This window comes from Hyperolius riggenbachi, chromosome 1 (genome assembly GCF_040937935.1).
Source record: "Hyperolius riggenbachi isolate aHypRig1 chromosome 1, aHypRig1.pri, whole genome shotgun sequence".
NCBI classification, from domain to species: Eukaryota; Metazoa; Chordata; class Amphibia; order Anura; family Hyperoliidae; genus Hyperolius; species Hyperolius riggenbachi.
The window spans coordinates 471,954,985-471,979,420 of NC_090646.1; the positions used below are offsets into that span (position 1 = coordinate 471,954,985).

Below are 24,436 nucleotides of genomic sequence, written 5' to 3' on the forward strand. Positions count from 1 at the left end.
TGATGCATTGCATGATTGATTTTTCTACTGTAAAAAAGAATGAGAAGCAGGGGCGTAACTAGACTTAATAGGGCCCCCCTGCAAAAATGATAACATGCGGCCCGCTTTGTCCCTGAACCCCATGCGGGTCATGTGATCGGGAGCGATGGCAGGGGTCGCAGGGGTGATTGCTACGCCCATGATGAGAAGACCGAAGAGCCCTAGTGTTTGCAAACAGCTCCATCACAAACCCTTTAGTACACCTCGAGGCCACTGCTTCACTAGCATGTATATTCTGCTAACACAGCAGTCTACTCTGAGTCCTCCAACACTGTCAGTCATTGTCATGGGATAGCAGAGAAGACTACCCTCAAATTCAATCAAAGTGATATAAGGTACCTCCTATCCAGCTGGACAATAACACTTCCCTTGATTAAGGCCCCTTTCACACAGGTAGCTGACGGTGGTGAATTCACTGCGGGGTGTGTGTGTGTGTGTGTGTGTGTGTGTGTGTGTGTGTGTGTGTGTGTGTGTGTGTGTGTGTGTTATTTGGTGTGAGTAGAGGCACATCTGAGCATGGCATCAGCGGTTTGTTTTTTGTTTTTTAACAGAAGCCCGTACATAAAAGATTACAAGTAGTACATAATATAGCTGTACATTCAAATTAAGACATATAAGAACATCCATGGAATATATACAGTGGAAAAGTTTTAGTTTATGTCTGTAAGCAATGGCCAAGGTGTGAACAGAGATACAATGTCGTATTGGAACATACTGTCATGTATTATAACAGCATTATACATGCATAAAAGGTTACACAAGGAGTCAACTCATGCCTTATGAATGCAAGTATTGCCCAAGGAGTGAACAGAGATAGTGTCGTACTGGAACATACCGTGATATATTATTAAAGCATTATACATACATACATACATACATACATTGAGTCCCCAGGGAGAAAAGCGCTATATAAATATTATGGTTTATTGAATGATAACTGGTTGAAACTGAATGCTGACAAAACTGAGGTCCTCTTTGTCCAAAGCCAGTGCTTGCCATCAAAACAGCTCTATCCTAAAGCAACACCAATCAGGATTGGGAATTCGGACATAAACAGCTCCAACCTTGTGCGCAGCCTTGGCGTACTAATCGATGGGGATTTAAGTTTCAGAAACCAAATTTCATCTGTAGTTAAATCTTCCTACTTTCATCTGAAGAACATTGCAAAGATTAAACATCTGATTCCCCCAGAGGATCTTCCAACCCTAGTTCACGCCTTCATCACATCACGGCTGGATTACTGCAACGCCCTTTATGCTGGCCTCCCCAAAAAGGACCTGCGTCGCCTGCAATTAGTGCAGAATGCTGCTGCCAGATTGCTAACAAACCAGCCCCGCCACTGTCACATTACACCGATCCTTCGCTCACTGCACTGGCTACCAGTAGAATGGAGAATACTCTTCAAGATTGGACTGCTGACATTCAAATCCCTGCACAATCTGGGCCCTGGATACATGAAGGACTTGCTGAAGCTGCACCACACCTCTCACAACCTTAGATCAGCTAGTTCTATAAACTTGGTCACTCCCAGAGTGCACCTCAAAAAATCTGGAGATAGAGCCTTCTGTCATGCTGCCCCTACTCTTTGGAACTCCCTGCCACACCCAGTAAAGACAGCACCATCCCTGGAGCTATTCAAATCCAGACTGAAAAGCCACCTGTTTAGCCTGGCATTTCCAGACTTATAAAATTCTTCCTCTGTACCACGATGGTCGGAGCCATGCTTATGCGCTTTGAGTCCTATGGGAGAAAAGTGCTCTACAAATGTTATTTGTTGTTGTTGTTGTTGTTATAAGGGATTACACAAGGAGTCAACTCATGCCTTATCTGGGGTGTCTATTCCACAACTCATCTCCTATACACAGTTAAACAACATAATCAGAATTTTGTAGGTGCCACATACAATTCCTACACCCTTTAGAGATCCAACACGGGACAGTATTACCTTCAGCCCTTCCACCTGTCCCATACCAGATGAAATCGCTTGGTTGTGCTTCTGTTTGCATATACCAGCTTTTTGTATGGAAGAGCCCTATTCACTCTTTTAATCCAGCTTGCTAGCTGGGATGACGAGGGCACAAGCCTTCTGCATGCCACCTCTTGCCATGCCATGAATAAGGTTTTGGATATAAATGTTTTTAGGGGAGCTCTCATTCCCTCGTCCTGAATTACACCCAGAAAGCACACTATTGGGTCACTGTTCATTGGCAGACCTTTTTGTCATGCAGGAATCCAGTGACCCGTTTCCAGTAGTCTACCAATGCCAGTTATTCCCATACTAGACTAAAAGAAGTTGGGGAGGGGGGCATTCATCTATAGTGTCTGGCTTGAATTAGCAAAGCCTACTAGGCGTAAATCTGCATTATTGATCATAGGATGTAATAGGGCATTATGAAGAAAGCAAACATTTCATCTTAATAAATGCACACAGCTGTATGGTTACTTCCAAATCCTGGCTGAACACCGGAAACTCAATAGGGTTGCTGTGTTTCACGGAATTGAAAGTGAGGTTGGAATCAGGATGAAAGCTTGTGGTTTGGCTCAGTTAAGTAATAAACTCATGTTAATGTAATATTTTTATTTTCTGTTGGTTGTGTACATCCTGATTTTGACCTTAGTTTCTTTCCCATGGAATGCAGCAGCCTTATCAGGATCAGATGCTTCTTTATTCGCCAAGATGGTTCTGAGGCGGCGGCCAGAAGGGAAGCCATTGAAAAAGCGCCTGCTGATTTAGGTGGGAATGTTTAATATTTTGTTTGCTCTGGACCTCAATTTGGTTGTGTGTAGGAGGTCCATTAGCAGCAGGAGTTACCCAATCATCCTCTCCACAGCGTTGATCACTCTTTGAAAACTGAGCCTGTTGCTCGTGGATGCCAGACGACAACGTAGGAGCAGAGGATAGACTCCATGGTGGCAGTGTAGAAGCAAGTCAACAGTCCTCGTAAACGGCACCAATAGATTGGTACACTAAACAATTCACATCAGTGTCACCACAGCTTCTCAGAGGGGAACACAATGTCCTAAATATATACAATGTTGGGGAGGCTAATTAACATAATCTTATTTTTGGGGATAAAGGAGGGGCTACTTCACCCTCGGTGCTTGCCCGCCGCTTGCCCCCCGATCGCGTTCGTTCCACGATCTCAATTCGGTGGCAAAACCTCACGATTTGTGCTTGTGATTCCGGTCAATAGAATGAGAGTCACTGTGCAATCGCCCCAAAGATGCTGCATCATGCAGCACGTTTGCATTTGATCTAAATCGCAAGTGCCGCAGTGTGAATGTATCCATAGGGATACATTAGTAGCAGTACTTTGCTGATCGCCAGCGATCAGCAAAGCGCTTAAAAAGCGCCAAGTGTGAGCCAGCCCAAAGCAGGAGAATCTCATGGTATTCCACTCGGAAAACATACAAACCTCATATAAATATTATTGTTGGTGGGGGTTGAACCCAGGACCCTATAGATGCATAATTAGGATACTAAGCACTAAGCCACCATGATGCTATAGACAGAAGCATTAGTATGTGTATTAGTAGAGAAAGAAGATTGAAGTGTGCTACAGCTGTTTGTAAATAATGTGGTTCTGCTGTCTTCTCAGATCTCCTTCAAGGGAGAAAATCAGTAGTGCTGGACAGATCTGCACTATTGATCAGGAGTGACTTGTGGTAACATATGATAACGGTAAGGTTTCTCTCAAGAGGGCAAAATCAGAAAGCAGAAAACAGCTTCATGATTTTAGCATTAATAATTGTGATTAGACAAAACCGCGGCCTTACTTCTCAACACTAACTTTGTAACATGCATCATTAGCTTCCAATAAATGGTTTTAATTCTACTGGTCTGAAAAGCCAGTTCCACAAGACATTCTATAGAAGCACTGCTCTCCTAACATTTGACATTCACACTCAATGCTGTCTCACAGTACCACTGAACTTGTCCACAAATACAGTAAATTGGTGCAGGGAGCATAGGGCCTGATTCACAAAGCGGTGATAACTCAGTTATCACGCCTAAAAGACTTTAGGCGTGATAACCTTTGCACTAGCAGAGTTATCACCGCTTTGTGCTGCTGATTGCGTGAAGCAACTTTGTGCGTGCAAAGTCCCATAGGGTTCAATGGGCTGCGCTGCGCGTGGGCTTGTGTGTGGGTGCTTTGCGCGAGTTACTTCAGATCACGCCTAAACTAAGTTTAGGCGTGATAAAGGGCTTTTCACAGGCGTGCAAAGTGTTTGCACCGCTGTGTGAATCAGGCCCATAGTGTTGATTGGTTGGACATTATAATTCATTACATGCTGTTTAGTTTAAACTGTTTACCTGAAATCCTCTCCAGCTTTGTTCTGCTCATTCCCCCCAGTAGCTCCATTAAATGGTGATTTGTCTGTTTCCTCTCTTGGTGGATGCGTAGCATGTGATCTCACAGATGGTTCCTGATGTCTGTTTGGCCGTGTGGTAGGAATGGATCTATTGGTCTGTGGTGATCCTCTGGGACTAGGAACTGGAGAGCGGTGAGGTGATGATGGGACAGGAGATAGAGGCCTGTACCGGCTTGTTGGAGACAAGAGACCTGGGCAAGATCCTTCCGGTTGTGATCGGGCAGACTCATCTTTGGAAGTGAAAGGGGAACCCACAGGGTGGAGTCTCAATGACCCCTCAGGCTGTGATCGGTCAGGAACAGAAGCACCAATGGGTGCTAGAGGTCGAATAGAATGTTGTGCTAAGGAAACTGAAGTCTGTGGTCCACTAGATCCACTAGATCCTTCAGGCTGTGACCTACCCGATCCTGTTGGACTGAGACGAGGTGAAGTAGAGAGCACAGATCTAGGGGTAGAGTCTGGAGAGGGTGGTGCCACAAACACACGCTGAGTATCCATCTTGGAAAAAAACACAAGTGTTAATACGACTTCTAATAAATTCCAAATGTGATGATAAGTGTGGCACTTTTACTAAATACACTTACAATGCATTTATGGTAAACACTTATGGTTTCTCAGCCTCAAGTCACTGGGAAAAATAGAGGCATATTCAGAAAAGTCTGGTAGCATTACCATGAGCAGACAGTGCACTGCAATTTTACTGATATTTACACAATTAACATATCCCAGTGCCACTCTCTAACTAGGTTTCATGAATAATGCAAGTGTAACACATTCTGCAAGTAGCATCATGATATACTAGAAACACATACATTACCATGTGCAATACGCAAGTTGCTCTACTTGTGCAACATGCTTTGTCAGCTACTGGCCTTTCGTGAATAATTAATAATAATAAATTATAATAAATTAAATGTAACATGCCATGTGTGTTCCAGCTGACATACTGAATGAGACTTCCCTATGGGATAGTTTTCTCAATTTTTTTTATTTTTGTGACATCACAAACTGAGTTTGATACAAGGCGAGGGGTTTACCAAATAGTGCAGTGTGCTTCCCTAATCCTCATTAGCTCCTTGCTAGAAGAGAATGTAATTTGCACAGTGGCTGGCTATTTCTTCTTATACGTTCAGTGGAGATATTTAACCTGATTGTGATCCAGCAAGCCTGCACTGAGTTAGTTAATTAACCAGCCTTTTCTTTATACATTAGGATTAGGCCCCTTAGCTTCATCAGTCATGAGTTAACTACCATCATTCATGCTACTTACACTGATCGGACTAAACATTAAACCAACCTTACAAGGCCTCTAAAGGTGCCCAGTGGCATAGCCGGCCTTTGACCTGTGCGACCAGAGCAGTCGCTCAGGGCGCCGGCTTACAAGGGGGCGCCTAATAGCTGGTTACCTATACTGAGGGCACCTACACCTGATTTCCTATACTGGGGGCACCTATAGCTGGCTACCTTTACTGAGGGCACCAACACATGGCTACCTATACTGGTGGCACCTACACCTTGGCTACCTATGGGGGTGATGGAGACCTTCAACTGACTTCCTGTACTGGGGCACCTATGCTTGGCAACCTATATTGAGGGCACCTACACATGAGATCGGGGGGCTGTTTTTTTTTTTGGGGGGGGGGGGGGTGCACTGCGGCTATAACGTGTGGTGCAAACAAATTGTCGGTGCTGTGCTATCATTCTAAATGGGGGGGGGGGGGGCTAACTGTCCCACTGATTGTTTTTTATTAATATTCCTGAAAGGTTCTAGCCTTCATTTTTAAGTACAGTATATTCAGGATAATGCACTCTTTCCATCCATTCATGGTTATTAATTGTATTTTTCCTATTATACAAATGTGACGTATCACAGAGATCTGAGCATTTGGCGTGATGTGTCATGACGTCAAAAAGGTTGGGAACCACTGTCCTAAGAGATATCTCAGGAGAAAAGGTGAATTGTGTGTGTGTGAGTGCGTGTGTGTGCACGCATGCGTGAAGAGGATAAAGGGGGGCACAAAAATCAGGTTTCGCTCAGGGCGCTGTAAAACCTAAGGCCGGCCCTGCCCAGTGGTATGTGGACCCAAGACATTAGCATTCTGCAAATCCTGTAAGATCTGAGGTGGGTTTCCATGGATTGAAATTTTTTTGTACATCCCACACATGCTCAATTAGATTGAGATCTCGGGAATTTGTAGCTGAATGGAATTATGAGTTACCAGACCAAGCCACCTTCTTTCTTTACAAAGGGGACCAATTCTGATGCCCATATGCCCAAATGTAGGATGTGGTGATGCACAGGGGTAAGCACAGGTCACTGGTCTGTGATTATGGCGCTCCATATGTGGCAGACACCAATGCTCTGTGGGACAGATTTATCAAGAGTGTCTGAGACAAAATATTAGTAGGTTTTTAGAAATCCGTGCAGAACTGTCTCAGACATCCTAAGAAATCACTAAATAGTGCAGATTCCTTCTTAAACTGTAAGGAATAGAAGGAGTTAGGAAGGTCTCTCAGGCAGTGCAGTGTGTGAGGGGAATTACTGCTGCTGAGGTAACCAACACATCTGCTGTCAGCAAGCTCTGAGTAAGGGGGGAGGAGCTCTTCACAAATCACATCTAGCCTGCACTATCTGTAGAACTGCTAATGAGCACTTCTTAATCTGCAGCAGTTTAAGGAATGGATTGCACTTTTCTTAACTGTAGTGCAGCTCTAGAAATCCATGCTAAACTGCCGCTATTACATAGGCTTTGGGAAGTTTCTTACTATCATGCAGAACTGTTCTTCTGCTGGTTAGAACAGTTTTAGTAGAAAAAACTGTCAGTAATGCTTTGATAAATCTGGCCCTGTGTTATTACAACTTTCTTTGAGCTTTTCAGTAATCTGCACTTTTGTATCCCTTCTTGGCCATGATCCTGTTACTGGTTCTACAACTGCCTTCCTAAAATCACTTAGTGCATGCTAATAAACACTGCATGTAGGACCTACCTCATCCTAAAGGTGGCAGTGAAGGTCATGTCTAGGAGTACTCATGGAGAAGCATGTGGTCAGATTGGTCAGGGAAGAGATATGTAAGTCTCTGATTTGCTAGTCCTGATTATGTGCTAATGCAGGATGTGATCACAGCAAATTAGAGCTTTAGCAAATCTATCAGCTGATCAAACACAAACACTTACACATGACCATTCCTAAAGATGTCCTGTCCACAAACAATACAATAAAATGATCCAATTTTATGGCAATTTGATAAAAACAATCAGTCTAAACAGAAAAACTGAAAGCTTTTTCTCTAAGGGCCGGTTCACACTGTATTTTTAAGCCAAACAGATCCGGTAAAGCGGATCCAGTCTCCGGGTTCACCAAATCCATATGGCTTGGTCCACACTGGCAAATGGATCCGTGAAAATGGATCTAATCACCGGTCAGTCTGATCGGTTTTCACTCAGTTTACCACAGCAGGTGAGGGAGGGTGCAGCAGCCGGGCGGGTGAGGGAGGACTAAAAACGTACCCAGGCGTCTTCTTCATTGCAGCTGGGTGGTAGAAAGGGTTTCTTACAGGCTTCCATCTTCTTTCGTGTCATGTGACTACACGCTTCATGTGACTGGTCACATGACGCAGAAAGGAAGCCTGGAAGAAATCCTCTCTACCGCTCGGCTGCAATAGACGCCTGGGTACGTTTTAACCCTCCCTCACCCGCTCACACAGCTGCGGCACCCTCGATTCAGCCACCCGCCCAGTCAGGCACGGCCGGTTCGCGTCCCCACATCCCCCCAGACCCCTACCCCCAGTGGATGTTGCCCTCCGACGGTGAACAAACGTTCCATTCTCCCATTGCCCCAATGCAGGGCTTTAGTTTCCGTTTCCAATCCGCTGTGCACAGTGGTCCGGAAAAATTGGGGCTACGGCTAAGTTGCATTCCATCCAGTGGAATGTACAAAACGGATCCATTCGAGCAGACGGATTCCATTGGTTAACATTGGATCCGTTCTCATCCATTCCGTTTGTACAGTATCCGTTCCGCTTTCGGTCCACTGTTTAACGCTAATGTAAACCTGGCCTTATTCGTTTAAGAAATCTTATTAAATTTCTCTGGGTTTTTTTTTCTCGATAAAAGTCGATTAGGGGTGGTGGATTTTTCTGATCAATCTCTTAAGAAATGATCACTCCCAGTAGTACACAAACAGAAACAAGACCAGCTGCCCTGTGCCTCTAAGTATTAGGAAGAACTACAGGAAAGTGCTTTGTCTGCTACAGTATACACCAAACACTGCACTGTTGCCATGGATGCACAATTGTGAAATGTGAATGTCGTACTTATTTCAGAAATGTATCATTAGAAAATGAAACGCTCATTATTAATAAGGATAAGTTACAAAATTACTTTTTTTAGCACTAATGTGTACCGTAATAGCATTTTTTTAATGGTATTTAACTCCTAGTGCTGTGTGGAGAGGTATAGGTGTAAAAAACGTACCATGAAAGTTTAAAGGGCCCTTTCATTGTTATGCAGAGGGACACTGATCTGTAGCTTTCCAATGGACCCATTCACATTTGCCCATTACATCACAGACCCATACATTACAACACACAGATTGCATTGCCACTCATTGAGTCACACATTTGCACTGAACCTGCAACACACCCACAAAAGAGAAGTTGTTTTAAATGCAAGAGTGCAACACAGATGTATGAAAAAGACAATATTTTTGAAATGGATATACAGTGCAAAGACAGGTGGGAAGTGAAGTAGTTACCTTGACAATTAATAAGGTTAATCTATTAAAATTAAACTATGATTCTGATTGGTTGTTCTGTCTGCCTTTTATTTCTATTATATAAGCTGTTTTATTTTAATGGATCTTAAAAAGGTGAATATAAAAAGACTCGCAGTGTGAGTATAGATGAATCTCCCCTTTTACTTTTGTTCCATTATCATGATATGGAGTCTCTCCCTCAGCTGACCTCCAATAAAAATGTGAGGGTCTGTCAGTCAGCTTGCCTATAGCATTCTCATAGCTGCTAGAAAAGTAATTTTCAACAAATGGATTGACCCTAGTCCCCCTCAGTGTGAGATGTGAGAGAGGAACTGACTCATCTGTTTAACCAAGACACCTCAGATGCACTCACTCATAAAAAGAAAAGAACAAAAAGCTTTTTTTAGGAAGTGAAAATCTTTTGTCTTCATTACCTTTCCCAGGGGAGAGATAAAAGATTTAATGGAAAACTTTAAAGGATAACTGTAACAAGAGTGATACGGAGGCTGCCATATTTATTTCCTTTTAAGCAATACTAGTTCCCTGGCTGTCCTACTGATCCTCTGTCTCTAATACTTTTAGCCAGAGACCCTGAACAAGCATGCAGCAGATCAGGTGTTTCTGACATTATTGTCAGATCTGACAAGATTAGCTGCATGCTTGTTTCTGGTGTGATTCAGACATTACTGCAGCCAAATAGATCAGCGAGACAGCCAGGCAACTGGTATTCTTTAAAAGGAAATAAATATGGCAACCTCTATGTTCTTCTCACTTCAGTTGTCCTTTAAATACACAAGTTGGTACAATATGGAACTCCTTCAGGGTATGTTGGGTGGGAAGTCTTGAAATTTCTTGAGGCCTCTGAGGTGCAGTAATGGAGTACTAGAGTTGATAGGTAAGAGGGTGGGGTGTTCATTGAAGTTTATTCATTTTATTTTGTGTCTTTGTCAAACGGTCCTGTTCCATACTATAAGAAGATGAACCCTGATGGCAAAGGGTCATCATCACAAATGTTTGATTAGTCACTGTGTGTAGATATATTTTGCCAGAATAAGACACCTAGCAGGCATCCTAATGCCTAGTACACATGATGCAATTTTCCATCTGATTTAGAGTTCAATCGGTTATTTCCGACAGATCCGATACCATTTCCGATCGCTTTTGTATAAAAATGGTCTGAAAATCGATCAGAAATCAGATTGGACATGTCGGAAATAATTGATTTGACTGTCAATCTGACAGAAAATGCATTGTGTGCACCAGACATAATGCCTAGTACACACCATGCAATTTCCTGTCAGATACATGGGTCAAATTGATTATTTACGACAGATCCGATCAGATTTCCATTCATTTTTCTGATTGATTTTCCATCCTGTCGGAAATAATTGATTCAACCAATCTGACAAGAAACTGCATGGTGAACCAGCATGGCTCCTCTAAATGTTCTTGGCTGCTTTGCCAAGTGGCCATCATGCAGTACAGCAGGGGGCACACAACTGAACTGTATTACTCTCCTTATCTGAATCACATTTGTCCTCTAGAAACAAGGTCTCTAAAAATAAACTTTCCTCTTTCTCTACATTTATCAAACTGGTATGAGCTGGTGACACTTAAAATAAGAAGAGGAATGCAAAGTGAGAGATACAGAACACAAGGACAAGGGACTAATAAGAGGAGATACAGTCTGTGTATTCAAGAGAATCCTAGAAATGTCCATCTATGCATAGGACAGCCCTGACTAAACGCACAGCAGCAATAAAGTGGATAGAAAGCAGATTAGAATGGAACAATGTAGGTTAGTGCAACATCACTGGTCATCTGGTCTGAGTGTTTATGTAACATTCTGCAACATATGAATATTCTTGCATTATCATGCCGGCCGGCAGCACTAAGGAGCTGAGATATGTGTTTATTTAAAAAGACACATGCATTGCACATCTGTGTGTAACTGTTGCCATTGTTGCATGCATCCAAGGTCAATGCCTGATGTATACATACTGAGTATATATGTTTATATAAACATTCAGGGCACATGACATTACACCTCAGGTCTAGCCTATCAGCTCCAGTATGACTTTTAATGGATTCAGATACCTGTGGTTAACCATGCTTCAGTATAGCAATAAATATAGACAAGAGACTATTAATCTACACCATGAAATACATGTCATCACTACTGAACATGAATTCTTCCTGTTTCCCCTAGTGACAATGAATGCATGCTCCATCCAGCAGCACAGTTATAATGCTGGGCTCTGCAGAGCTGTATAATCAGGCTTGCTACAGAGGCAGAGCTGTGCTATATTGTGTGTGTGTTATTAATGGCAGCCAGTGGGTGTGCAGGTGATTAGGGAGTGATGCTAGTTACCTGAGAGGCAGCATCCTGTGCCCTGTGTGTCCTCCCGCGGTCCCTGTGCTCTGCCATAGCTGCTCAGCAGATGCTGCTCTATTCCTCCTCCTCCTCCCCGGCAGCCCTTCACCAGCAGGTGACGTCAGGGTGGCAAAGAAAGTTAACCCTTCGCACACTCACATGCAAATATTCATACAAATGCTTTCACAGGAATCAATTAACCAGGAACCACTGCTATCCCTACAGCTTGGTTAAAAGCCGAGGTCTTGGTACAAAAGAATACAACATTTGTATGAGCATTTGCATGTGAGAGTGTGGGAAGGGTTAACTTTCTTTGAGTGGTAACCTGACAGAGGACATAGGCAGGAAAGCGACTGTGGCCTTACAACACTAAAGGGAGGGTCCGTCATTAAAATACTTTTTCTCCTGGTCGGTTACTCATTAACTCTGATATTTCTACACAAATCCTTCTTATTGTCCCCGGTGTGGCAGTATTCTATGGATAACATGCGTGCAGCAAAGCAGGGGTTAAACATAGCGAGTAGCTCAGCCAAGCTTAGTCCTCACCTGCCCCAAAAAGCCGGTGCTCAGTGCCCACTGTATGGGGAAGAGCAGCCCTGGGAGGAGACTGGCAGCACAGGAACAAGGAAGCTGCAGTGTAACTTGTGCGGTTTCTTCCACACAGTGCATTACAATGTAGAAGGTATAATAGTGTCGGGTGACAGAGCGGGCAGGCAATAGTCCAGCTGTGAGGGCTGTGAATAGGCAGTAGACGTGATTTCGCTATGGGAAAACGCATGGCAAATACATCACCAGAGCATTGTAGCCGAACAGGTTACAGACAGGAACTTTCCTGCACGAGGTTAACTGCAAAGAACTTCAAGGAGAAAGTTTGTTGTTAAGACAGTAGATCTCAATACCTCGAGGTCACAGGGTAGAATGCTCATTATACATTGTAACAATCCAGCTGTTAAAATGTAGTTCTGGAATCTGGATCTGTGTATACAGAATAACGTATACTGTAGATCCTAATGCGCAATAAAAGGAGACGGCCTGGATTTGTAAACAGTTGGACAACAGAAGTGAGCAGAATGTGGAGTCTACCATATTTATTTCCTTCTAAACAATACCAGTTGCCTGGCAGCCCTGTTGATCTATTTGGCTGCAGCAGTGTCTGAATAACACCGGAAACAAGCATGCAGCTACTCTTGTCAGATCTGACAATAATGTCAAACCCCTGACCTGATCACTAATAGTATTAGAGGCAGAGGATCAGCAGGATAGCCCGGTAACTGGTATTGTTTAAAAGTAAATAAATAGGTCAGCCACCATCTTCCTGTCAATTCAGTTGTCCGTTAAATTCGTGTGTGATACCCTTGACTGGCAAACTACACCCTAAAATGCTGTTGGTTTTAGTATTTACAGTATCTAATAAATGAGTACATCTCTCACATTTTTGTATATATTTTATTAACTCCTTTTATGGGACAGTATTGAAGATATGACACTTTGATGCAATGTAAAGTAGGGTACAGCTTGTATAACAGTGAAAAATAGTTGTCCCATTAAAATAACTGAACACACTGCCATTAACCACTTCAGGATCACAGGTTTTCTTCCCTTAAAACCAAAACAACTTTTACATTTCAGCGCTCCTCCCATTCATTCACTGATAACTTTATTGCTACTCATCACATGTGAATGATCTATAGGTTGTTTTTTTCGCCACAAATTAGGCTTTTCAAGGGTGATATTTTATTTTAGTAATAATGTTATTCTCTATGCATTTTAAAAAGAAAAAAGAGAAAAAAATGAAAAGATACACTATTTCTATATTTCCAACCATAAAAAAAAAGCAAGGGAGGCTAGGATTAGATCAGGGTTGATCAGGGTTAATCAGGGTTGATCAGGGGTATATAGTCCTGGTATATTTATTTATAAGTCCTGGTATATTTATAAAATCCTCTAGGTGGCAGTCAGACTACAAGAAAAGAAGATCCAGTTACCTTGTAATCCTCTCAGGAGTGATTACAAGGTAACTGTATCTTCTTAAGTGCTGGCAACATTGTTTGTAAACCTCACAAATGAATGAGCACTGCTATTGGCTTATAGCAGTGCTCATTCATGGTTACAGGCATCTGATTGGTGATGGGAGTAATTACTCCCATTCATCAATCCCACCCAGAAATAAATGAAGCTGGTGCACGTGCACGTGCACGCACGGGGGCGCGCACCCGCGGGCGGGAGCGCGCGGGAGCGGGAGCGCGCGGGAGCGGGGGCGCGCGGGAGCGCGCGCGTGCACGCGCGCGATCGCGCCCGCACAGCACAATAGCGGCAGGGGCGTTTATAAACGCCCCTGATCCGCTAATTAAGTCAATAGGGGCGTAGTTATGCGTCTGGGAAATCCGAAAGTGGTTAATGTCTAAACATCAGGCAACAAAAGTGAGTACGCTCCCTATGGGAAGAATGTCAAAATTGTGCCCAGAGTTTCAATATTTTGTGTGCTCTTTGTGAAGTGAGAAGAATGTGGAGGCTTCCCACAACAATTGTGTGTCCTCCACCTTTGAGCCCATTGCTCCTCTGCGCACCAAATATCTTACTCCACACCATCATGCACAGTGGTTTGATAACGCTATAAAAGAGCTGAAAAGACAAGGCCGAAAACTTGAGAGACTGTGGCGCAAATCTCAGTCTCCAGAAGACAAACATGCCTTAATCCTCCACTTGAAGAACTACCAAAAGGTAATCACGGGAAAAAAAATCATCCTTTCTATCACAAGAGATTGCAAATGCAGTTAACAAACCAGCCCAACTGTTCCGCACAGTGGAAAAACTCTGCAACCCGGCATGTCAAAAACTAAATATCGAGTCTTCAAAGGACCTCTGTGACCAATTTGCCCATTTCTTCACAGACAAAGTCTCCGCTATAAGGTCCGCCATCCAACTTACAGCATCTGAGCCTAATATAGCGCCGAAGACCACTAGCAGAGACAATGTAATACCTTGGTCAAACTTCAAAGAAATTGATGAAGAAGTCACATCAAGCATCCTCCTTCACGTCCACCTAACTACCTGCGACCTGGATCCTGGCCCAACACAGTTCATGTTGAACTGCCCCGACCTGTTCATACCGGTATTCCTCAAAATTGTTAACTGTTCCTTACAATCAGGGATATTTCCTGCTTTACTGAAGGAAGCAATCATCAGGCCTCTCCTCAAAAAAACCTCACTGGACCCAGATGCAATGACCAGCTACAGACCTGTCTCTAACCTCCCCTTTCTGGGCTAATTGAAAAAGCGGTTTACCTCCAGCTAGAAGCCAAAATCCTACAAAACAACAGTTATGATCCATTGCAGTCTGGCTTCAGGAAACACCACAGCACTGAAACTGCCCTCATCCAAATATGCAACCACCTGCTCATGGCAAGAGACAGAGGAGAGTGCTCGATCCTCATACTGCTAGACCTTTCTGCAGCCTTTGATACAGTTGACCATGACATTTTGATAAACAGGCTACAGGAATACTGCGGCATTGAGGGCATAGTTCTTCAGTGGTTCCAATCCTTCTTGAGTGGCAGAATCCACAAAGTGTCTATGGGGCCCTTCCTGTCCACCCCTGTATTACGTATGGGGTGCCCCAGGGCTCAATCCTCTCTCCCCTGCTTTTCACGATTTACATGTTACCGCTGGGAAAACTAATCCAAAAACATGGCCTGACATACCACTGCTATGCAGACGACACCAAACTATATCTTTCCTTCAAACCTGGTGTGACAGACCCAACTCTAACTATAAACGCCTGCTTAAGTGAAATACAGAAATGGATGAATGACAACTGGCTGAAACTAAATGCAGACAAAACTGAAGTCCTGATTGGAGGGCAGAGCATGATAACACAACAACTTAACTTGCAGTCTTCACCACTGGGAATAGGAGGCACGGATCTACGCAGCTCTGATCATGTGCGTAGCCTGGGAGTTCTAATTGATGGGGATTTAAACTTCAGAACCCAAATCTCTGCTGTGGTGAAGTCATCCTATTTTCACCTAAAGAACATTGAAAAAATCAAGCACCTCATACCCCCAGAAGATCTGCCAACCTTAGTCCACGCTTTCATCACATCCCGACTGGATTACTGCAATGCTCTCTACACTGGCCTTCCAAAAAAGGCCTTGTACCGCCTACAGCTGATACAGAATACTGCTGCCAGACTGCTAACCAACCAACCCCGTCACTGCCACATAACGCCAGTCCTGCACTCCCTTCACTGGCTACCTATAGAATGGAGGGTCCTATTCAAGATCGGCCTACTGACATTTAAATCCCTGAATAATCTAGGCCCTGGATACATGAAAGATATGTTGCAGCTGCGTAGCAATCCCCGCATTCTCAGATCAACAGGTTCTAATAATCTAGTCATACCCAGAGTCCACTTGGAAACTTTTGGTCCCAGAGCCTTCTGTCATGCTGCCCCTACGTTTTGGAACTCCTTACCTCAACAGATCAGGACAGCTCCATCCCTGGACGTGTTTAAATCCAGACTGAAAACCCACCTGTTCAGTTTGGCATTTGCAGAAATATAACTTTTGTTGTGTGAATACTTCATCCTACTACCAATTACTGAATCTGAGAGAGCCTAAACGCTTTGAGTCCTATGGGAGAAAAGCGCTATAGAAATGTTATTGTATTGTATTATCTCGCCCATGATGCCAAGTGACGCCTCCCCACCCCCGGCTCCCTCCCCGGCGGCCACTTACCTTCTTAAAGAGACTCCGTAACAAAAATTGCATCCTGTTTTTTATCATCCTACAAGTTCCAAAAGCTATTCTAATGTGTTCTGGCTTACTGCAGCATGTTTTACTATCACCATCTCTGTAATAAATCAACTTATCTCTCTCTTGTCAGACTTGTCAGCCTGTGTCTGGAAGGCTGCCAAGTTCTTCAGTGTTGTGGTTCTGTGATGCATCTCCCCCTCCAGGCCCCTCTCTGCACACTGCCTGTGTATTATTTAGATTAGGGCAGCTTCTCTCTGCTCTATTATCTTTTACAAGCTGGATAAATCCTCCTCTGAGCTGGCTGGGCTTTCACATACTGAGGAATTACATACAGGCAGAGCTGTCTGCACTCTGCAGGAAGAAACAGCCTGACACTTCAGTGGAAGATAGCTGCAGGGGGGAAGAAACACACAAATGATCTCTTGAGATTCAAAAGGAAAGCTGTATACAGCCTGCTTGTGTATGGATGTATTTTCTATGTGTGGACATACTGTACATCAACCTACTTCCTGTTTTGGTGGCCATTTTGTTTGTTTATAAACAAACTTTTTAAAACTGTTTTTAACCACTTTTAATGCGGCGAGGAGCAGCGAAATTGTGACAGAGGGGAATAGGAGATGTCCCCTAACGCACTGGTATGTTTACTTTTGTGCGATTTAACAATACAGATTCTCTTTAAAGCAAGCGGCCACCTCCTGCAGCAGGATAGGCTCACTGGGTCCCACTCGCCTGTCTTGCTTCTAGTAGATCTCAGATCACGGGACCTGCAGCAGCTACCATAGTTGCGCATATACCGGAATTAATTACTTCCGGTGTACGCACGGCTATTGGAGCTGCAGAGGGTCACACGGATCTGAGGTCTACTAGAAGCAGGACAGGCGAGGGGGACCCGGCAAACCTGTCCTGCTGCAGGAGGCAGCCGCTGCTTGCTTAAAGAAGGTAAGTGGCCGCCGAGGAGGGAGGGGCCAGGGGAACCACCTCACTGACCTATACTAGGGCAACTATACTACCTATACTGGGGGAAACTATACTAGCTACCTATACTGGAGCAACTACACTACCTATACTGGGGGCAACTATACCACATATACATACTATAAAAGTATGGCAAATTGTGTTCTTACTGGAGCCCAGAAACACAAGTTGCCATAATTCTTCCCCATAGGCTGAAGGTCAGGGGCACAGTGGCAAGCTGGGGGAAAGAAGAGGATGCAGAGGCATATTGGAGGACACGTGGAACACCAGGAGGACATGGGGATAACGGAGGACATGGGGATAACGGAGGACATGGGGATAACGGAGGACATAGGTGGACAGGGGACAGAGGGGGACAGCAGGAGGACATAGAGGGACACATAAGGACAGAGAATAGAGGAGGTACAGAGAGGGACAGGGGCACACAAGAGGTGCATCCAGCAGAGGAAGAGGCGGCACAGTGAGGAAGGCAGGAGGACACACAGCACAGGAACTTGTGTGTTCATAGAAATATAATACATCCCCTGAAAATAAGCCCTAGCACATCTTTTGGTGCAAAAATCAATATGACAGTGTCTTATTTTTGGTGAAACAGGGTAGGAAAAACAAAGAAAGATATGCTCACCTGACGTAATAACTAAAGGTCTTTGCGGTTGTTTGTGGACTGCGATGTGTTAAATGCAGCATTTCGTCTGTAGGTGTGAAGCGGCCCTCGCCCTTACACTACCTGATCGCCATGTACACATACCAGATGTTATAAAGCACTTTACTCCACCAATTTAGGAATGTAATGTGATTTCTGCCCTTTAGCGATTAAAACACGACTCTGTGCCAACTCTGTAATTTTTGTTGGGACTTTTAACATGGATCTCCCTCTGGCATGCCCCCGTACAGGTGTTAGGCTCCTTGAAACAACTTTCCTATCCCATCACTTTTGTGGTTGGAAAGTTGGTGTAGGTCTTTGTAGGTTTTAAAATTCTCCAGCCCATTGAGGTCTATGGAGATTCGCAGTTTCGCATTTGCAAACCCAAAATTTGATATTCGGCCCTTCATTACCCCTCACCTCGTTTCTGCCACACATACGTGACACCATTTAAACCAAATGTTTATCTTGGTCTCATCAGATCACAAGACATGGTTCCAGTAAATATCCATGTCCTTAGTCTTGATTTTCTTTAGCAAAATGTCTGCGGGCTTCATGGGGGGGATGATGTGCATAATCTTTAGTGGAGGCTTCATTCTGGGATGACAGCCCTGCAGACCAATTTTGGTTTCAGTGTGCTGTGAATGGTCTGAGGCTGAGCACTGACTGGCTGACCTCCCACCCCTTCAACCTCTGCAGCAATTCTAGCAGCACTCCTACATCTATTTGTAAAAGACAACCTCTGGATATGACATTGAGCATGTGCACTCAAATTCTTTGTTAGACCAGCGGTCTATTGTCTTGGCCACCATGCTGCTGCTCAGTTTCAGAGTGTTGGCAATCTTCTCACAACCTAGACCATATATATGTAGAGAATACATATGGGCTAGGTTGTCAGGGACATTCACACTACATACATTGTAAAATGCCAGGGCTACACTACACTAAACACACGTTATTTCATAGCATGCTTTTGCTATGCATAGTACCACATTGCTATGGTACATGTGTGTTTTTGTCCAGAAACACACTGCAGACAGTGCATTAAAACGCGGTGCATTAGAACTTGATCCATCACAAAACAGAGATGTAAACATGTGGCAACACAGATGTGCATAGTGTGAAAAGCAGCCTAAGGTGTTTAGCCCTCTTCCAGAACATCATCTGTTAGGGAAACTGCAATGTTATTATCTACCAGCTGGTGGCACTGCATTTCAATATTACTGCTCTTGTAATTTCACATTTTGTAGTTCCTGATCATTTGTTCAAATGTTTAGCTAATTATTCTGAAACTGAAATCTGCATGCCTTTATTTTGTTTAATTTTATACTATATAGCATAGTTTGCTTCTCTGACCTCTTATTATTATCATTGTGTCTATATATAGAACTGATATGTTCTTAGCGCTTTACATTAGTGATGGGAATGCCGGCTCTTCTCAGAGAATCGGCTCTTCTGAATCGGCTCCCATTAAAGAGCCGGCTCTTACGGCTCTCAATCGGCTCTCCAGTAAATATCACTAGACACCACTCAGAATCGGAGTAAAAGCCCCGCCCCCGTCTCCATGACAACTCCAGACTGCTTCTCTGACTGGTGCAATCCCTGCTGCTACTGCTCTGCTCCGCCCCATACACGCCTACAAGCTGTGAGAGGAGGACTACATCTCCCAGCATGCCTCAGCGCCCTTTATTACAGACCAAAGCAGGGCTGTGTGGGGCGGCTGAGGCATCGGCTCTTTTGAAACTGAGAACCGGCTCTTGTCGTTCGCAGCAAAGAGCCGGCTCTTAGAGCCGGCTCGTTCGCGAACGACCCATCACTACTTTACATATAGTCATGCCACTCTCTCTTCTTCAGTTAGTGACATGACATTGCGGCACCTGCCTCCCCATTTCAGTTAGTCCTCTTTCAGATGGAAGGCTTAACTGCACACTTGCTAGGCAGTTCAGCCTCCCATCTGCCACCCATTTGTAACACTACGCGTCAGCCCTTGACCTGCGTTGGTGTTACTACGCGGCAGAGAATGGTGACATGTCGCGGTCGCGCTCCGATGTGACTCCATGGGACTTCTGCTTGTCCAGCACTGGTACCAATTGCTAACAAGTGCATGACTGGTGCAGGAGTGCAGCTGACAGGCAGTGAATTCACCACCTGCAGCTGCTCACATGAAAGAGGCCTTAGGCCAGAAACCCACTAGGAGCTCTTTTCTGAGCGCTTTGTGATTTGAAAACTCTTGCTAATGTAATGCTATGGGTGTGATCCAGGGGCGTAGCAATAGGGGGTGCAGAGGTTGCAACTGCATCGGGGCTCTTGGGTCAAAGGGGCCCTCCCTCAACTGCAATATTAGCTCTCTATTAGTTCTGTGCTCATAATAATAATTCTATAGATACTTTGAATAGTGGTAATCATGAAAAAAAACTGTTCCCCATCCTCTTCTTGCACCTCTCACACTGTAGTTGCCATTGGCAGGCTTTGGTGCGCTGTACCAATTGTTATGTATAGAGTGCTTTGGGGAGGGGGGGGGGGGATCAGGCACCTAATGTAAAACTTGTATCAGGGCCCACAGCTCCTTAGCCACGCCACTGGTGTGATCTCACTTGAGCAATGTGATTTTTTAAAAATCCCCCATAGCATTGAATTAGCAAGAGCTTTTTCAAATCACTAGCGATTAGAAAAGGCTGCTAGGAGGTTTCTGGCCTTCCTGGCGGTAAGCCCGAGTTGAGCTCGGGCTATGCCGCCGGAAGGCACCGCTCAGGCCCCGCTGGGCCGATTTGCATAATTTTTTTTTTGTTACACGCAGCTAGCACTTTGCTAGCTGCGTGTGCAATCCGGCCGCCGATCCGCCGCGCCGCAGCCGCCCCCCCAGACCCCGTGCGCTGCCTGGCCAATCAGTGCCAGGCAGCTCTGTGGGGTGGCTCGGAGTCCCCTTTGACGTCACGACGTCGGTGACGTCATCCCGCCCATCGCCATGGCGATGGGGGAAGCCCTCCAGGAGATCCCGTTCTTTGAACGGGATCTCCTGATCTCCGAAGGCAATCGGAGGGGCTGGGGGGATGCCGCTGAGCAGCAGCTATCATGTAGCAAGACCTTGTCTCGCTACATGAAAAAAAAAGGCTTTGCTGCCCCTGGCGGATTTTGATAAACCGCCAGGAGGGTTAATCAGTAGCATGAATAATCAGCACTGCTATAAACTGTGAATTCCTGTTCTACTCTGCTCTGTGTTGCTTTTGCTTTCCGACCTGTTTATTGTTGTATATATTTGTACAACGTTTAGTGGGCTCAGTTTTGTGATTGGTGTTCAGCTATGAATTTATGTGCCACTAAATTTGTATGCCTGGCTGCTTGTTAGCTCGCTGTTTGTTGTATTTTTTTTCAATATTTCTACAAAATAAGACTGTCAGATACCAGAAAAGTCCTATTTCAAATTAGGACTACAGATGTAATTCTTTATCTCATTAGTTTATTTACAGGTTTGGCTAAGGGTCCTTTCACACAATACATGCTGGATTGCAATTATTTCAATGCAACAGTGCCGAAAATGCTGCCGAAACACATTGCGTGTTAGACGTGCAATCTGACCATACAGTGAAGCATAAAGTTAAATAAAAGAATGCTTCACTGCCACTGTAAACATTTTGCATTACTTGCATCCTGAATGTTACACCCAGTGTGAATGTACATATAATTGCACCGTCCTGGGATGCAATGATATTGTCCATTGCAACGGAACACAAGAGATTCAGTGTGAAAAGACCTCAGGCTGGACTGGACAACATAAATGACAATGGCCTCAATTCACTAAGATCATGCAGGAGATAATAAGGCAAGAGAAAATTTACCTCCACACAGTAAGAGCGTTATCTTATCTCTTCATTCCTTACGTTACCTCTTCTGTAGTTAATTTACCTCCTCTGTAGTTATTTTCACACGCAGTTAATGAACAGCCTGTCTTTAACTCTGGAGTTATTTTAAGGATTAAAGAGTTAACTTAAAGACAGAAGAGTTCACTTTAGGTTTGCCTGAGGTAAAATGTTTCCTGAATACTACATGCCTTATCACCATGGTAACAACTCTAGAAGAGTTATTAAAGACAGGAGATAAGCTTAGTGAATTGAGGCCAATGTCTGTGGACAGGTTTGCAATTACCAAGAGATGTCATTCAGTTTCTTCTAACACAGGCATGGTCAAACTCGGCCCTCCAGCTGTTACGGAACTACAAGTCCCACAATGCATTTGCCTTTATGAGTCATGACCGTGGCTGTCAGACTCCTGAAATGCATTGTGGGACTTGTAGTTCCTTAACAGCTGGAGGGCCAAGTTTGCCCATGCCAATCTAACAGCTGCTTTAAATGTCATTAAACCCACTGCATTTCATCGCTGTGACAATTTCCCTTTTTTTTTTCTACAGATCCTCTATAGTTATAGCAATAGTCAAAGCATTATTGTAAACTTTAAACTCTGCCACAGTGATTACTCTTGTTGCTTTATGTAAAGGGCTCTTTCTCACTTGGACGTTTGCGTTAGATGCGTTGCACAAAATGCCCCTAACGCATGTTAGCTTTGAAGTTGGACGTTATATAGAGCCACGTTATGCGTCTCTTCATGCGTCTGTGATGCGTACTTTTTGACGCATACTATCGAATGAAAATGGCGCATGCGGCAAATAAAAAACAAACAAAAAAAACCAGTGAAAGCAGCCTTAATGACTGTGAGTTGGTCCTGTTCCTCTCATACTGTATATAGTTATAATCTGGGTTAATTTAGAAATGCATCCAATTGTGTTATGTGAGGGTTTGTTCACATTAGGAGCGATTTTTATTTTTTTTTAAACGCTGGCAATTTTAAGAATCGCTTTAAAAGAGCTTGTGCAATGTTTGCTTATGTGAGTATTCTCACATAAGTGATGAGCTTTCTTTACAATCCAAGTATAGCAAAAGCGCTCGAAAAATAAATTTGCTGAGCGCTTTTATGAATAAATACATTGTATTTATACATTTCCAGGTCTAAGGGCCGGTGCACACCGAGCGGCTTTTTGGGCGTTTTCAGATCCGCTTGCGGCTGCGGATCTGCTTGGTCAATGTATCTCAATGGGGTGGTGCACACCAGAGCGGCAGGCGTTTTGCAGAAACGAAAAATGCCTGGGTGAGGCATTTTTTGGATTGCGGATGCGTTTCTGCCTCAATATTAAGTATAGGAAAAACGCAAACCGCTCTGAAAAACGGCACTTCAGAGCGGTTTTGCAGGCGTTTTTGTTACAGAAGCTGTTCAGTAACAGCTTTACTGTAACAATATATGAAATCTACTATACTGAAAACCGCAGCAGCAATCCGCAAAACGCTAGCAAAACGCCTCATAAAAATAAAAAAAAGCGTTTAAAAATCTGCTAGCGTTTTGCGGATCTGCTAGCGGGTTTTGGTGTGCACCAGCCCTAAGAGTTCACTTCCTGGTTGACATCAGGAAGTTTAAAAAAAAATTGCTGCACAAAAGCACTTTGAAAAGCGAAAAGTCGCTCTGAAAGCGCAGGGAAAAGCGCTAAGAAAATCACTAAGCTCTTGTGATTATGCTGGCGATTTATAATGTGAACTAGGCCTTACTGCAATTACGCTGCAGTTCTCCTATGTTGATTTTATTTATTTTTTTCATTAGCCATAGTGAGGCACAGAGATTTAATCCCATAGTTACAGTAGGTGCCAAGATGTTCAGGTAATTTACGCAGGCACTGCACAGGGGCGTAGCTAGAAATGACTGTGCACCATAGCAAAATTTTTTATGCCCCCCCCCCCATTTTGGGCTCACATACACATGTACTCTAGAAATTTTGCATGATTTTATAGTAGGTAATAGATTGTGAGCACTTCTGAGGACAGTCTCCAATAGGGATATGTCCACATGCGGCGCGCGTGTGAGAGCTTTGTTATAATTATCGGAGGGGGAGCCCGGCTTTATTAGAATTTAAAAAAAAGTCCTCTTTCAGCTGCGGGCCCCCTGTGACGTAGGGCTGGGGCGGGCCCCATAGCAATGGCTATGGTTGCTATGGTGATTGCTACACCAGTGGCACTGTGGCTGGGGCCAATTTGCTATGTTGGCTGCAGTTCTGCTTATCCTTAAAAAAAAAAACATAGCCCGCTATACAGTATATCACTACGTTTTTTCATTGGGGATATAGATACCTTTTGCACCGTAATTGCTGTACTGAAAGCAGTAATATATAAAAAGAACTGTAATATAAAAAATCACTACAGCATGAAGGAGCTGAGTGATGTATGGCACAGCTGATCAACTGAATTGGCAACAGGGTTTGATCTATTAATAGGTTTTGCAACCAAAGTCATATGAAATATTTCAGGCATATACTGTAGAGTGGCAGACTGAGCAGCATCTGCTGATGGCCTGATGCATTGTTATGATTAATGAGATGTTTTACTTTGCTAAGCTTCTGTAAGGAATACAGCTTTGCAATAACTCACTGGAGGATTCCATTAGTTACATCTAACATGGAGAGTGAGTGCAATTACATTCAGTATA

General features: G+C 43.9%; 1 protein-coding gene across 2 annotated transcripts in view; it reads right to left on the reverse strand.

The window, feature by feature from the left end:
• INPP5J (inositol polyphosphate-5-phosphatase J) overlaps positions 1–12,157 on the reverse strand; it is a 60,297-nt gene extending 48,140 nt beyond the window's left edge. The window contains exons 1-2 of one of the 2 annotated variants that reach the window (XM_068240773.1): positions 12,089–12,157; positions 4,355–4,911 (exon numbers count right to left, since the gene is read on the reverse strand). In XM_068240773.1, coding sequence (XP_068096874.1) covers positions 4,355–4,911 — 557 coding nt within the window. In that variant the 5' untranslated portion in view covers positions 12,089–12,157. Of the gene's footprint in view, positions 1–4,354; positions 4,912–11,539; positions 11,694–12,088 lie in introns of those variants that run through there. The other variant, XM_068240763.1, reaches the window with a different exon arrangement.
• Positions 12,158–24,436: the final 12,279 nt, after the last annotated feature.